The sequence below is a fragment of the Oncorhynchus keta genome, chromosome 14 (genome assembly GCF_023373465.1).
Source record: "Oncorhynchus keta strain PuntledgeMale-10-30-2019 chromosome 14, Oket_V2, whole genome shotgun sequence".
NCBI lineage: Eukaryota > Metazoa > Chordata > Actinopteri > Salmoniformes > Salmonidae > Oncorhynchus > Oncorhynchus keta.
In genome coordinates this window covers 38,664,795-38,681,672 of record NC_068434.1, presented here as the reverse complement: position 1 = coordinate 38,681,672, position 16,878 = coordinate 38,664,795, and the positions used below count along the sequence as shown (strand labels likewise).

The 16,878-nt window shown below is 39.8% G+C and overlaps 1 protein-coding gene and 1 long non-coding RNA gene across 3 annotated transcripts in view; one reads left to right on the top strand and one right to left on the bottom strand.

Moving 5' to 3' along the window:
- LOC118393381 (uncharacterized) overlaps positions 1–6,318 on the bottom strand; it is a 38,508-nt gene extending 32,190 nt beyond the window's left edge. The window contains exon 1 of the long non-coding RNA XR_004827545.2: positions 5,876–6,318. This is a non-coding gene — a long non-coding RNA (uncharacterized LOC118393381). The remainder of the gene's footprint in view (positions 1–5,875) is intronic.
- On the top strand, positions 4,363–14,002 carry LOC118393380 (T-box transcription factor TBX1). 2 transcript variants are annotated; one of them, XM_035786011.2, is made up of 8 exons: positions 4,363–5,240; positions 6,654–6,993; positions 9,139–9,240; positions 9,485–9,656; positions 10,224–10,379; positions 11,863–11,930; positions 12,209–12,309; positions 12,881–14,002. In XM_035786011.2, exons 1-8 carry the CDS (start codon positions 5,054–5,056, stop codon positions 13,264–13,266), a joined length of 1,512 nt encoding a protein of 503 aa, XP_035641904.1. In that variant the 5' UTR covers positions 4,363–5,053; the 3' UTR covers positions 13,267–14,002. The 2 variants fall into 2 exon arrangements, with proteins under 2 accessions (XP_035641904.1, XP_035641903.1); XM_035786010.2 differs by having other exon boundaries at positions 6,603–6,993.
- The last annotated feature ends 2,876 nt before the right edge of the window (positions 14,003–16,878 follow it).

Here is a 16,878-nt window from a genome sequence, read left to right as displayed (position 1 = left end):
ATAACATTGAACGAAACAAGGCTCTCTACCTACATAGTACTCTCAATACCCCCAACTCATGTTGTTAAGTTCAAAAGAATGCAAGATCGAAATTGCTGCCACAATTCAAACCATGGAACTTTAAAGACAATTATCTCAGAATCACCTTTTTGCAGGTAGAACCTTATAGTCACAAGCGCTCGATTGGGCACGTTTAAATGCTTTGAGCAAACCCCCGATATACATTGGTGCCTGTGCCACAGTTCATATTGCGCGTGTCACCTCAACACATGGTTACCCCCCAAAAAAATGTTTCTGGGCAATCAATATAGGCCTACTTAATGAAAAAGCGTTGGGCTTTCCGTAGAATAAGAAACACACCTGAAAACGAATCTTCAAAAAATGTATAATAATAAACAAAACATATAATATAGGCTATGCTATATAATATTATTACATCACTAGGCCTACCTATAGGGCTAGTTTGATGGGTTCGTTTTTTTTTTTTGATGGCATTAGATCGGGCACAAATTAGAAGATAAAGGTGTAAAAGGTCCATTACAAACCGAGGGCAATATGAAGGTTGTTGGATATCAAACATAGGCCGAGATCATAGAATTGCAATTTGGCTTTTGATATTTACACTCTTGGCTCCACTACACTCTTGAGACGTGTGAACAATAATAGGCCTGGATGCTTCTTGATACAACATACAAACCAAGAGAACTGCAAACAGCGAGATGAGTAAAAACACGTTAGCTCAACACCCCTTCCTTTTGTCCCCGGTTTCCTGCAGTTGGAGGTCAATGGCACTGCTGTCCCTGTGCGCGGCTCCTTATCCAGACGGAATATCTACGTTACTGATGGGGTTGACGCTCCGGATTTGGACAATATCCACTAAGGCCTCTTCCGATGCGTCAACATCCAAATTCGAGAATCTAGTATTTCCCAATTTATAACCAACATACAGAAGGACGAAATACATTACATTACGATACTTGGTAAAATTAACACAGTTTAATTAAGCACGGTAAAACAAGGCAATATTTCTGCGTAAGGCCTACACATCATTATTGCTGGGCTAATGTTAAATGGGTATACCTCATTGGTGGTTATAGCCAACATCGGAATAACGACAGATACATCTCGTCTGCTATAACTGAAATATAAAACATAGAAATAATAATTATTTTATGTTTTTGTTGATAATTTGCAGGCTAACTGATCCATGCCGCCTGTTTAAGACAAGCCTAGAAGTTTGATAGTGAAATATAGCCTACATCTTTTGACGATGGATGAAGAGAACACGATTTTAACAGCATAATTCATGCAAACAAACCAGGGAAATCTATTAAAAAGAAGACTTCTGAATACGTTCACAAATAAACGAACAAGGGTGTAATAACCTAGTAGGTAGCCTAAATTATAGGGTTTGAAATAACCTCAATAGAATCATTTAATTGTAGCCGACCAACAAATTAACCCTTAAAGTGGCACACCAAGAAATATATAGACTATGAAAAAATATTTCTGAAAACTATCTGTAGGCCTATTTAGCCTTAATATAGGCCACAAATTAATCATTTGCATTTTCATGACTTAACATTTGATAGTTAACGCATTGCAAACATCTCAACTAGCCGGTTAACTGCCCAATTAGGGTAGACTTAATCTTTTTTTAAATGCATTAACATTGTCTGCTTCAGTGATTTATAATGAAGACAGGCCTACTTAAATGAGGACTGATATCAAATATCAATAAAATGATAGGCCTACATGCTTTCCAAAATATGAATATTCAAATGTATGTACATTTATGTGTTTACGGTTCATATGCTCATAATACCTGTAAAATGACATCGACTGAATCATATTGTGAAACATATTGAACATAACAGGCATACAATAAATTAGCTACTGATATGAATGTGAAAATGTTTTCTATTTGCACAGACCAAAAAATAACGTAACAATATTTCTCTATTGTCAATAATAGCTAGCTTTGACTAAACATTGCTTTAATGGGCAACTCAACCGCCTGGTAGAGCATATTTTTCAAGAGTTCCTAAAATTATAAAACAATATTTTTAGAATTTCATCATTACAAAATGATGTGTCAGAGGTCAACAACATTTTACACACAATTAGTACCCTACTGAAAATGCGTGATTAACAAGGTTAGGTTTAGCTAACCTTCCAACATTCACCTCCTTTCAACCATCTTTGAATGTGTGTTTGACAAAATAAAGGAGTTCGCTCGTGAAAACCACATGATCCTTTGACTAACTGGCATTGGATGAGATAAAAAAACATCCCTCACAAAATTAATATGTTTAATTTAATTTAAAATTGGTTGAGCTGCCTGTTAATCGGTTAGGGAACTTGCCCCCAAGTGCTCAATGAAGTTAATCGGAATATGCTATGGAGGATGTCTTGCTGCACCTAGAGACTGGAGAGCTAATGTAGGCCTATTGCTAATTACTTTAGTAACAACGACTGGATGCTTCTCACTGCGCACAACAGAACTGCAAAAAAACTTTAGAGGTACTACGGTAAGCTATGCGAAGAAGCAACAGGCACACCTGGTAGAGTGAGGAGCCAGCAGGAGTCATAACAGGAAACATGGCCGGGGCTGTGGAGTCCCGCGAAACTTAACCACGCTTTGAATAAATGTAAAATAACCGATTCAAATGTTCAGGAAACATTTCCATTATAATTACAATTAATATGGACATTAAAAAAGGGTTAAACGTTTGGTGCAGTATAGCCTATCCACCAATGCGTTGGATTACACACATTTTGTTTCTTATTCGCGATGTGAAAGTAGTCCTATATAACCTACCTATAGGTTTATAGGTTTTAACATGTATAGTCTAATTGAGTTTGTGAGTGAAATTAAAACACTGACAGGCTCAACATCAGGAAACTCATTCGGAAAGATGTTTAGACTATGTCCATTCAAGTGTCCTGGTAGCCTAATAAAAATATATGTTTTAATATTACAAACCATTTCTCTCAATAATTCGGAAATGTATATATTAACTCGTCTTAAGTATTCATGCAAAACGCATGAATAAGTCCACTGTTTTCATTCTCCTCCCACCAGTGCGCCAAGGCCTTCAATCGAATTCCTAAACAGTCTTCCTATTTTATCAGGTTCTGTATTTTGTCTGTTATCACCTGGGTATTTACAAAGGACGCTTCCGACTTGGCAATGATGAAGTGAGTTGGTATCAATGGCATCATCTGATAAAAATAAGGAAATGGCCGCGTTGTATCGAGGTGGACTACTTGATACGTTGTTCGTCTTGCATTTTCTTGAAATATCAATAGTAAACAGATAGGCCTATAGACTATATAGGAACACAACAATAAAAACACATCATTGTGTATTATATCCTATCTAGAAATGGTTTAGGTCTATTAGGCTATCAAATGGTTATGCATTTTAAGCTGCCTGCTACTGTATAACAACATACATCTTAAGTGTAGGGCCTACATGTTTAGATACTGTCGTAATTAAACAAATAGAAAAAATAAATCAGGGTTTGCTGGCTGTTAAATATATGTGTCCCTTTCCAGGGTTATTTGCATTAGTTAATTATGTTGGCTAAATATATTAACGATCCAAATAGCTCTGTATAATTCTACACTTAAAAACAACAGTTCACCACAGTAGTTTATTTATGCTCGATAGCACCAAGACAAACATCCAAAACAAATAGGGCTGATCCGCAAAGACAACAGCGGTGCCGCTAACTAGGTTATCCCATTAGTAGCCCGCTGCGGGCCGCAAGTTATTCAATCGCCCCAAGTGTAAATTAGACTAAACCCCAGTTGCTATCGCAGAAGCTCAACAAAACATAACTTTCGTTACTATTAATTAATTATGACGCTTGATAAGCTGATAACCCGATAGGCCTACTGTAAACGCAAGATAATTGTCAAGTGCCTCGGATCGCGCATGATGGCAGCTCTCCTTGCGTTACAGACAGGCTCCCAGGACAGCAGCCCAAGACCCTAGTGACTTTATTAACACTTGCGCTGAACTTTGTTCACAGTCCACCATGGCCAGCCACAAACTACATTATCCTACGTTTGAGAAAATCTGTAAACGTTGCGAGATGTAAAAAAAAAAAGCATTTATGATGCACACATCATAATGATATTATCCATATTGCTTAACATTGTCTGGTGGTGAGATCATGTAGGCCTTTCGGTTTGGGCCAGACATTGCACCAACTAGGCAATGCGTACAATTAATGAGTGAGTCTGTGTGTGGGAGTGAATTCATTGAATATAACCCTAAATGAATACACTATTCCTACCTCTATAAAAGTAGGGATGACAACACGACAATGCATAGGCTAGTTCATTAGACAGGAGGGGACAACAACGCCCACATGTCCAAAGTAGACTATTTGGAAATTACGCGCGCTATCCTTGCACAACCAAAGAACCTAAACATATAATTCACTGTACAATCTCAGTACTTTGAAGTCTGACATCCGCAATGAAGTTACATTTGTGTTGTTGTAAAATTAATAAAACATTTGGCACATTGATTGACAAGGTCTTATTCAAATAAAAGTTCCAGTCAAAGCGTGCACACTTTTTTTCGAGCCCTGCATGGGAGGCGTGGAGCTCTCACTTTTGACATTCTCTCTCTCTGTGGTAGCTTCTCCTCAAGGCAGACTAGCGAACTCTTATGACATCACCCAGCCACCGAATGGGAGAAGAAGGGAACAGCTCTCTGCGGATGAACGATGTTTTAATAGAAGTGGATGTGTTTGGGCATATCAATTGAATTCGTGCAAGGGAAAAGTTTTTAAAGTTGTTCAAATCTTCAAAAAGATTCCGTGGGAATACTTTGCTTTGAAACCAGCGGAGTTACTCATAGCCTACTTCGCCGAAAGGTCCCTGAATAGGCTACCAACGAATGTTAGAGGCGAAATGTAAAACTATATCTATTGTAGCGTATGTTCCTGCGCATTGTGTCTTGTCTCCTGCTTTCTGGAATAGAGCATAAAGGAAGCAGAGGAGAGACCGCTTTTCTCGACTTCATTTCTCGCCTATGGACGACAGCGGTCCCCTCTCTCCAAAGGCAAATGCTTTCAGTATAGCCTCTCTGATTTCAGCTGCAGAGCAAGCAGGAAACGCAACATTTGACAAACACGGCATTGGCCTGGACAAGCAACACCAGCACGACTGTTACAGTTCATTGAAAATGCACTACAGCACTGTCACCAGGGAAATGGAAGGTACGAGCGCGGTCTTAACAATAACCGTGTAAATATTTGCCTGCGTTAAGTTTGTTTGTTGATCATCTCAGGTTCTTGTTGCATGTAGATGTGATCTTGTTCCCGTAATATCCTCAAATTGAGCAACCATGTTTGCGTTAGTGTAGATATGAAATGCATAACTTAAGAAATGTTGATACTGGAGTAGAATGTAAAAAAAAAAGTAGGCTTCTATGAAGATATTCCCGAAAAGTCACATCCAGTAGGCAATAGGAAATTCGGGGAGAATTATGATGCATATGACGATAAGAAGTTATAACTAATAACATGTAGCCTATATTCATACAACTGACATATCTTGTAAAAATAGGGATTTCCGTTGCATTTCAAATCACAGTGAGTTCGTAAATACTACTTTCAGAGAAGAAAAGAGCACGATAGCACATTTTGAAAATAGGGAACGCGAAGTTAGTGGCCGGGGTAGCCTACATGGGGCACCAGTTCGTATTAATGGTAAAAACAGTTGATAGGCCTATATCCAAAACATTGGCATGTGTCCCTTATCCCAGTTCCATTTGGCAAAACAATGTAACATACAATTCACCTCGAAATAACCTTATGTGTTTGTTTGTGCATGCAAATAAGTGTTTGTTTACCTTGTAAAAACGTTTACCCTCCACTGTGCCAGCTATCCCGTCTATTGTTACGGGAAGTCGATGTGGGCGATTCCCTTATCCAAAAGTAAATGGGTGCCGGAAAGCCCATTAAAAAGGGGCGCACTTCACTGTCAATCAGTCTCGTCCCAAGGCAGGCGGGGAAAGGGACTTTACCTGCAGTTCCTTATCTAAATAGAAATAAGACCTGTTTTTATCGTGAAGGGGAGGCCCTAGATAAGAGAGAAGAAGTCTGGATTGCAGTGTATCATACTGCAGTAGGGCAGCAGAGCAGAGGCCGCCTGGAATACTTTTGAACACAATCCCTCGAAAAAACAACTTGCGTGTGCACAGGGTTATAGTTCTACAAAACCATTTCTGATCAGGACTGGGAATTATAATTAGGGTCGCCGAAAAAAACAACTTTCTGAATCAACTTTTCTTCACTATTTGGACGTTTTGCGAGAAATGCTGCGATCGAATTCTGTAACTGTAACAGACATTTTAGGATGTAGGCTGTGGTTTATTACAGCATCGGATGCAACAGCGATGATTAATGAACGCAGAAAACACTAAGACACACTATTGTAAAACTACTCGAACATTTATAAAGGGTGTTTGACGTTGAAGTAAATAACGCGAGCCTACAACTGCTTTTCAGGGTTGTTGTTTTATTTCTATCCACAAGTGCAACGCATATAGTAAAATCCAGCTTTTGGAATGATTTCAGCAATATCCAGTCCGTGGCTGACGCAGCTGTCACATTTTTGCGATGTTGCAGCCTTCACTACTAGCAGCCTAAGCAGCCTCAACACGTCAGGAAGTTACCATCTCTCCCCGTCCCCCGGGGACCCCTACAGCCAACATGAAACCCACTTTGAGCCCTGCCCGGCCGCTCAACACAGCTACAACTACTCGGGGTCGAACCCGGCCCAGGCCCAGCACAGCGACACCGGGACTTCCAACTGTTCCTCGTCGTCCTCCAGCTCCACGCCGAACAGCAAGTCTCTGGTGAAAAAGAACCCTAAGGTGGCCAACATTAACGTTCAGTTGGAGATGAAAGCTTTATGGGATGAATTTAATCAGCTGGGAACAGAGATGATCGTTACCAAGGCTGGAAGGTGAGTGGAATTTACACCATGATACATGCAGGCTTCACTGGGTTAGGGTGCACTGGGCCTCCAGATATGAGCTTATGTTATACATTAACAAATATTTAGTTGCCCATTTCAAATGTATCCCCTGAGAGCTCGCACATACAACGCAAATCATGAGATATGTTGGGAGATATTTAATGTCGGTGTGTATAGTCAATTACAAATTGATGTTGGTGTGATGCTGCAATGGAAATTACGCAGCAATATACAGGCTTTGGATCTACTGAAAAGATCTTTCAGATCATGCTTTTTTAATAGCTCGTCACATTTTACTATACTACCTAGACAAATTATTCACTAATAAACTATTTAAGGAATATTCTGTAGTGTTATAATATAATTAACTCCAGCCAATAGACAGACAGAGCCTTGATAAAATTTCTAGACAGATTGGAACGGAATCAAATATGCCTATTAGCCTATTAGTATGTTAAGCATTCTCTTAAATTAAGCATTTTTATTTGTAGTAGTAGATACAATTAAGAATATGCTATTTCCCCACAAATACATTCAAAACGGCCTACATGCTTGCGCAGAGGAAGCTCAATATTTCCGACTAAATAATATTACGATATTTATCCAACAGTTTACGCATGCATTTTAGAGAAGAATTGTTCGGGTAAATGCCCTTCTGTTTCCCCCTAAATGGGTCGTGCTTTCCTTGACATAGGCCCACCGCACAAAATGTGAACTTGAGCTTTCCTATTCTGAGTCATAACACCATACCCAAGGCATTTATTTCTGGAACCCTAAACCCCGATTTACGCGCCAATGTCACAGATCGTTATAAGACCATTAGGGTCACAGTAGGCCTTGGGTATATGCGTTAACCAACCAAGCAGCGGCACTCAAACATAAACATTTGTCCACTGAGTCTCACTACAGTGAATTAGGGGATGCTACATTAGAAAACGGTCCAGAATTCGACTTTATTCGGGCAATGAATAACCAGGTTCCTTTGGTGCTATAGTTATTTTACGGTTACGGTTTACTCTTGATACCCTCCTGAAATGCAGCATTTAGCGTTTTTCAAAAGCTAGTGAAAGTTTTGAAATAGGCCGATGTTCGCATAAAAATAACTACCTACTGTAAACATTCCACATAATAGTAAAATGACAGGCCTATAACCCATTTCTTGCTCTAATATAACTTGATTTCTATGCTTTCTCATAGGCAACAGAGTAACACAATATTTGATGGAATTGTAATACCAGTAAAAAAAAAACATATCGATTAATTCGCTGTATGAATATGACTAGGTCAACTTGCCATAACTGCGTTTTTTAAATTCAATATTTACAGTTGTGTTTTATGGATTTGAGCTCCATAAGAGACGGCATTTACGCCGGCTCAGTTTACCTATAGGGTGACAGCAGAGAAACATCTGTCATTCCCGAGATACTAAGCAACACAGGATCCGAGGGAGGGTACTTTAAAAGCTACTTTAACCTCACCTATCCACAACTGCAGCCTTGAATAGACACTGACGTTAATTGAGCGGTGATTTTAGGATCACTTTCACTGGTTTGGCGATTTACTCCACACACAATAAAACGTTTTACGGTATGATACACCCCTCATGCGAGTGTGAGCAGGAGAAAGAGAAAGTAGGCATATTTATGAAAGAGACGGGGGGAAAAAAACAGCCCCTCGTGCGTATAAATGACTGGAATTCATCAAAGGGTAGAAGAGAAATGCAAGTGGATGTGCAGTGTTATATAAAGCTAAGCGTCATTTGGGTTAACCAAAAATGTAGCACGTCGTTTATCCACCCATTAAATCGCGTCATACACAGTATAGGCCTAAAATCCCGGGCCTGATTTTTTGTTGAATAGGAAGGCGTCATAACATCATGTAGGCCTACTGCAACAACAAACCCCCAAAAACATAATACGGTTGTGGCTGCGGGTGAAATAATATTTCCGACTGTTGTAAAAACCCAATATGTTATCAAAAAGCATATCACAACATATTGCTCATATCCTGATGGGAATTTCTCAAAATCGCACGTACACCCCATTGACAAACACTTGCAGATCAGCCCACACAATGATAGAACCAAGTCAAAGAAAAACTGATTTGAATATATCCATGTGTTTTCTCTGTCAGGCGAATGTTTCCTACGTTTCAAGTGAAAATATTTGGAATGGATCCGATGGCAGACTACATGCTGCTAATGGATTTCTTACCAGTCGACGACAAAAGATACAGGTACGTTTTATTTACCAAGTGAACAAGATTCAAATCTACACTTTTCTTGGGAAATATTTAGTGCCAGTGAACATTAGCTGCAGTGGTGTAGGGCAATGGCCTATAGTTCCAGTGGACGTGCCAACTCACAGTAGGCCCGAGACAATGCATTTCATTGGATAACAGAACGTAGGAATCCATAATCAATTGAGACCCCCTGTAAACTCGGTGAAAATGTTGCTCGTGTTTCTTCTTCCTTTCATAGGTATGCTTTCCACAGCTCCTCGTGGCTGGTGGCGGGTAAAGCGGACCCTGCTACACCGGGGAGAGTTCACTACCACCCGGACTCTCCAGCCAAGGGCGCACAGTGGATGAAGCAGATAGTCTCATTCGATAAACTAAAACTCACTAACAATTTACTGGATGACAATGGACATGTAAGTATATTGCAGCGAAGACCCTGGTTTACTAAATAAAATGTGTATCTATGAGTAAGATGTTATAGCCTATATTCTATAGGCCACATGTCACTTGAAATCATACTATTTGAAAGTATTCATTTGAACTGATTCTATCTGCTTTCAAAATAATTTAAAGAGAGCATGATTCAAAATAACTATACCTGCACATGTGTATGTCTGTGCGCCAAATAGTTTCCACGGCACAATTTTTTCACATTTCCTACACAACAACAGTTTTCCAGTTTACCCATTTGTGTTGGATAGCTCTGGGTAATTGTATAGGTCCAGTTCATCTTTTTGATTTTTACATAATTTTAATCCATGCGTAATTTGATGCATTTGGTTGTGCGTAAAATGGTAGGCGTATAGTGCGGAAAATCTATTGACTTCCGTTAGAACTATGCTCATTCATTAATTAACTGACCTTTGCGTTGACGAGCCAACATGGGGTTTCGAAAACACTATTTAGAGACATCACAATCGACAAATGTCCATTGAGTTAAGTAAAATAGGCCTAACCTATTCCTCTCTCTCCCCCTGCAGATAATTCTAAACTCAATGCACAGATACCAGCCAAGGTTCCACGTCGTCTATGTGGACCCACGCAAAGACAGCGAGAAGTATGCAGAGGAGAATTACAAGACCTTTGTTTTTGAGGAAACACGGTTCACGGCGGTAACAGCATACCAAAACCACAGGGTAAGATATCGCCCTCTATGTGCTATGCAGATATAATAACACACATTATACCATATTATAACACGATAATAGATGGTTGTTATTGTTGTTGTTAGTTTTACACTGTATTTCGTGAACAGGCAGTGTTTTTACAATATGGGACAATTTAAAAAGTATTAACGAATGAGGCCAAATATAAATCAGTAGGCCTTAAACAACAGGATAATCGTGGGACCAGCCTGTTTCCCTGTATTTCTAGAATGAAGTAAAACGAATAGGGATCTGTTAGGTTATAAACTTGTCTTAGATGAGTAATTAACCTAATAATTTGCAGGACAAATAATTATATTGGCAAACGAATAGCCTATAACTGACGCAAGGATCGCAAATATATATATTTTATTCATATATGCATTATTTGACCCTTCCATATTTCGAACAAGGCACAACCTAACAGCATTCGTTGCAAGAAAACATGGCTTTATTTCATAAAACAATGTAGGCCACATAAAAAAATGACTAAGAATAGTATTTATACCTCAGTGAAATAGATTATGGATTATACTGACAAGCTTTAAATTAAAGACATGACAAACACATTTAAGAAATAGGCTATAGGCCAAAAAACGCCTTTCTGACCGTGAAAAAAAAGCCTTATTCATTTTACCGGAACATCTGATTCTTCCCTCTTCTTTTGATCCCTCCCATTTCAGTTTGATCCCCGTTAACTTTTCACAAAATATTTTATTGTATCAAATAGCTGAACATAATTCCTTTACGTGATATTTTTGCGACTGAAAATTATCTGTGTCACTGATGCCCCTGCACAGCTGTCCAGTTTCTCTTTTTTCCTCCGTCTTTCCTGCTGTGTGTTCTATCTGTTTGACCCCTTCGTATCCAACTGGTCTTCTACGCAAACTAAGGGGCATTCATTTTGTTGTTCAACTCATTCCGGAAATTCATGACCACATAACTTCATTCGCGGATGTACAAAACTATTAGCCTCGTCAATTATTAAAAATGACATGTTCAGCTGACATTTTTATTCAGTGTCAAGGCCACAATAAAACACTTCCTATGACTAAACTGTAATTATGTAGGCATAGGCCTAGCCATCATTACAAAAATACGTTTTATATTTGTAGACTATGTTAAAAGATTCCTTACCTACCTTTTAACATGTTGATTATAATATGCATGTTTCTATACAAGGGAAAGGGGAGCGGCTATAGCATCGTTCTTTATGGCAACGTAACAGTAAACGCTTCGACCCTCTCACTAGTTAAGCCTATATCACGCCATAGGCAGATACACGTTCCGCTCAATTATTTTCGTGTTGAGTAGGCGTAGGCTACATTATATTTCGTGAATATTACACGTTCGAATGTTATGTATTTAGCCATAATCATAACCTAAACCCAAAGGCCGCATGTAATGCGTGTTGTTCTGGGTTGGACTTTCCACTTTGACATGGAGGTTTACCTGACTGTCCTTCTGGTTGTAGATCACGCAGCTGAAAATCGCCAGTAATCCTTTTGCAAAGGGCTTCAGGGACTGTGATCCGGAGGACTGGTGAGAACTTTTAACTCCATTTAGGTCTACTCAATTTATCAGTAACAATTTGATTAATTTTCACAAAACTGCATCAACTTGTTTTAATGGACCCAGTGAATATGAAATGTGCTAGTCTATTCACATCCAATGTCATACATAAATAAATCCCATTTAATTATTTGTGTCTTGTGGCTCTGTTAATGTGCATCCTCTATCTTAATACATAATAAAGCTATTGGTGTTTTTGACACACAAAATATTTGACAGTGTAACTGAATTCACTCTCTCTGCTCCAGGCCCAGGAATCACAGGCCAGGCTCTCTGCCAATTATGAGTGCCTTTGCAAGAACAAGGAACCCAATGTCGTCTCCCCCACAGCAGAACAGCTCAGAAAAAGGTCTGTAGCCCTCCCTTTCTCAGATGAGGAATATAATTAACAAGTTCATTACCTTCACCGAGAGACCAAATTAATCCAGGAATGATCTTTTAGAACAAATGTACACATTTCATCTTAATTTAGCAATACTATAACTGAAATATGAGTAAAGGTTTGCTTTCATAAGTTCATATCCATGAAAAATATAGAACAGATATCACCTACAGTAAATGTAACTTTCACAATGTAGATTGCAGAATTATAGAAATGCATTGTATTACCACAGATCAGGATGCTTTGGTGTGCTTGCTCTTGACTGGGCTAATGTGTTCGTGGCGCAGAGGTCTAAGGCACTGTATCTGAGTGCTAGAGGCATCACTACAGACCCTGGTTAGATTCCAGGCTGTATCACAACTGGCCATGATTGGAAGTCCCATAAGGCGGTGCACGATTGGCCCAATGTCGTCTGGGTTAACGTTTGGCCGGGGTAGGCCCTCATTGTAAATACGAATTTGTTCTTAACTGACTTGCCTAGTTAAATAAAGGTTTTGCCGATCTCTGACTGTCTGCTATTGTTTGTTGTTGACATTAGAGGACAGTAGGCGGGACTACGACCGGGACCCCAGTGGTACGCCGATGCACGCCGACCCCGCCCATCAGCTGATGTCACGCGTCCTCAGCCCCGCTCTCCCCATCCCAGGAGGCCTCCACGCCGTCCCCCTCACCAGCGGCCGGCCCAGCCCTCCCCACGACTTGCGTACCCCGGACGGCCACCCGCTGGCCCCAGACACCCTGCATCACCACCCTTACAAGTACCCCACATCCTACGAACACTACCTTGGGGCTAAGACCCGGCCATCGCCGTACCCTTTACCAGGCATCAGAGGACACACGTACCACCACCACATGAACCCAGCCACAGCTAACATGTACTCTGCCACCAGCGCCCCATCTAACTATGACTACGGGCCAAGATAATGAATGTTTAGCTGTAGCCGGCAGCCGCTGCCCATGGCCGACACACCTGGGCCACCGCTACTAGCTAGCTAGCGCTGTGGAAAAGCAAACACACAGGAGGGGAGGGACAACACAACTCTGTCTTCATGGCTGATGCAATGTCAAGTGAGTCGGGAGATTGCGCGGTGCGCTCCTGTTGCTGGATACCCTCCACCCCTCAGAGAGACAAAAACTTCCGTATTTATTTTAGGGAAACGCATCTTGGCAGGAAGTACAGACTGCCTTCTGAGCCCAAGCAGGGGTCTGTCTTGACCTCTGAATGTTGACAGCAATAGCTCTATATGAGGGTACCTTTTTCCTGTGAGGTAGAGCGAAGCAGACAGTGAGCCCTCTCTTCAAACATGGATGATGCATTATCACGGACTGGAAATTATTCTTTTTTTTTTGTGTTGGATGCACTTTGTTTTTTTTTTTTGCTTTCAAAAAAGCCATATGTTATATAGTCAATCAAGCTTCCATAAATATACAAGATATTTGCATGTTGAGCTCATCAGATAGGTGTTAAAATGCCTTTGAAATGTTTTTTTTTTGTTTGAGAAAAAAAAAATGGATTAGATTTTTTAACCATCCTGAGATGCAGCCCTGAGAAGCTTGTACCATGGCACTGACTTGCAGCAATTCTAAGTAAATAAAGCAGCAGCATGACTGTTCTGTAACTGTAAAATAAACATCACATTCTTAACTTTTAATTCATAAAGCACGAGTCCTCCCTGCCTGTGTGCTATCACGGGGCCAGGAAAGACCTTGCCTCATTGATTGCATTATTCTGTTTCCTCAAACTGGATTTACCCAGTTGGATTATGGTGTTCAGTGTATGTGTGAGAGAGAGGGGACTTGGAACCCGTCTAAACATTAGGTTGAACACCGACCAATATGCTACAGTTCAAAAGGTCAACATCCACACCTGGGTCTACAGAATTATTCAAATGGTGTGTTGCATAGAAGAGGAATCACGCTACACATACACACTCATAGTTGCACAGTAATAGGACCATACTTCCAAAAGGTAAACACATACATGGAAAGGCCAAGCCCCTTAATTGTGTGTGTGTATAGGCACGCACAAGTGTGTGTTCTGTGTGCACATGTATATATGTGGGTTGTGTGCGTGGGCAAGTGTGTGTGTGGATTGTGTGTGCAAGTGTGTGTGTGTGTGTGTCTGAAAATAAAGGCAAAAAACAGTAAAATCAACTAGGTATGCCATTGAGCAACCCAGCAACACAATTTGATACTCAATCAGGAATTCTATCCAACCCAAATGTATTAAATCAAACATTTCTTATTTCTTGTTCTGAAACAAAAAAACGCGTTTTAATTTTTTTTATCTTTAAATTTAATAAGCATGTGTAGGCCTAGATGCAATTTTTTGATTTACAAAAATACATATTTCAAAATATTGTTGGCAAATTAAACAAAAAGTGTAGGCTATAAAACAAAATATTTTTGCAACCAGATATCAATTGGTCAGACCACGATATAAATCAAATTGTGCAATTGCTACATTAAATTATTGACAAAACAAAATAGTGCAGTATGGATTCAAACGTAATTATCAACATTCAACTTTAACTTAGAATCATCTACAATATCGGGAGCGGGAATAGCTTTAACCATGAACAACAGGTCATAAAGCCAAACATCTGACTCCCCAGAAAAATACACAATTTGTCTCTTCTACACAGACGATAAAAAACATTAAAACGTCTCCTCCTAAAGGCCCGGTGCAGTCAAACACGTGACCACTCCCAGACAGTCTTGCTTGAGAAATTGCTCTGAAGCAAAAAAATAAATTTTTACCATTTAAATTGAAAAAAAAAAGTCACAGTAAATCTACTTAATTGTTATCCAGAAATGATTTGATATCGATATTAAAAACGGCTGCGTTGGACATTTAAATGATATATTCCTCACATGAAATGCCAGTCGTGCTATATTTTTTTATTAAAAAGGATCACTAGCCAAAAACACACATTCATATTCCGTGCAGTGCTGTCTCTATTAGAAATCGGTCATATAAAGGATGCTTTGTTGTCAATAATAATTCTTGCTAAAATAACATGCTGTTCGGGGATCTGGGACAATCATGACAATAGGAGACGTCATGATTCATTTCAAGTATCCATATTCTCTTCAAGCGCATTGCAGATGCCGAAGGGTCCAAGGTAGGTGAAAAGGACTCCCGTGCGCAGGTTGACCTCTGCCTGTTAAATGACTTGTGAAGGAATCGAAGCGTAAATCATTTGTCCACTCATTTGACCGTCAACTAATTGATCGTATACATTCTGTTTAGGGTACTAACACCAGCAGAGACCTGAACGCGTGGAATTCAGGAATATCGTGGAATAAGAGCTGCTCTCGTTTGAGGGAAATCGTTTTTCAAAAGACAATCATTTTACTGTAGGTTAAGACTTGGCTACATATTTCCAAGTTGGAACAAAATGAAGATTGAAACACACGCCGATAAATTTGATGATCAAATTAGCCTTGGAAAAACAATACTTGTTTCGATTATAAGTTATTCCTGTCACTACAAACCTACAAAATTGGCACATTTACACAATAGTTATTCAATAACTAAAATAATGCAAGCCTAATGTATAAACAAGTCTAACATTTACATTTGCATAAAATCCAGGATAAAAGTGTGATTATATGATACATTTGGAAGCAAAGAAAGTATTCACGAAAGTTTGCCTTTATAGGCCTACCATCATGCACTGATTCGATATGGACTGGTTCTACAATATTATAACGTCTTACGCTAATTTCGAAACAATAATGCTATTGCAGAGTTACTAACCATTTTGTAGTTGCAAATACGTAAACACATTTTCCTTCAAATTCACATTATTCCTGGTTCCTGTGTGACCTGGACAGGAAGCGTCAGTCTGGAGAATTGAGGCTCCCTTAGCGTGAGCTGAACTTCGGCTGGGCGTAATGAGAAGTGACCCATCAGGAAGGCGAGGACACCGAGACCCAGGCCTCTTCCGTTTGGTCGAGGACTCTTCCGTTAGGTAGACCCAGCTGTGTTTATCCTTGCAGTGCTTCGCCTTGATGTTGGGCCAGTGGTCCCGAACCTGCGCCACTCCCCGACTGTCCGCTCGCTGAGGGCCGCCAGGTGAGGACAGGACATAACTGACAGATAATTACCGCTTGAACACAACAAAATAATCTCAGAGCAAGGTTAATATTTATGTGACGGACGATGCGCAGTAGCCTATATCATTAGAGTGAAAAAATATATCCCATAAACTTATCACCGTCAACTAAATCCAAACTGGACATTTACGCATGACAGATTGTATTACGGGGTATGCTACAGGCTACATTACGGCTCAAAAGCAGCATAACTCTTAAATAGAATTGATAATACACTCCATTGCTATTAATTGAATTTCTATGCATACTTTTGTCATATAAAATGCCCTGTAAACATACCACCCTAGATAAAGTAGCATATACCTGCTCTCAAACCGTGGGACAAGTGGAATTACAATGACATCTAAAACAGCAGTTCATTTTAGGGGCTGGATGCTGCTCCTTGCAACAGCAAAAAAAAAGTTAAACTACTAC

Coding starts and splice junctions, on each gene's coding strand:
- LOC118393380 (XM_035786010.2), top strand. CDS start 5,054: ATGGACGACAGCGGTCCCCTCTCTCCAAAGGCAAATGCTTTCAGTATA. Junction 5,241..6,602: donor TGTCACCAGGGAAATGGAAG/GTACGAGCGCGG, acceptor GAATGATTTCAG/CAATATCCAGTCCGTGGCTG. Junction 11,931..12,208: donor GACTGTGATCCGGAGGACTG/GTGAGAACTTTT, acceptor TCTCTGCTCCAG/GCCCAGGAATCACAGGCCAG.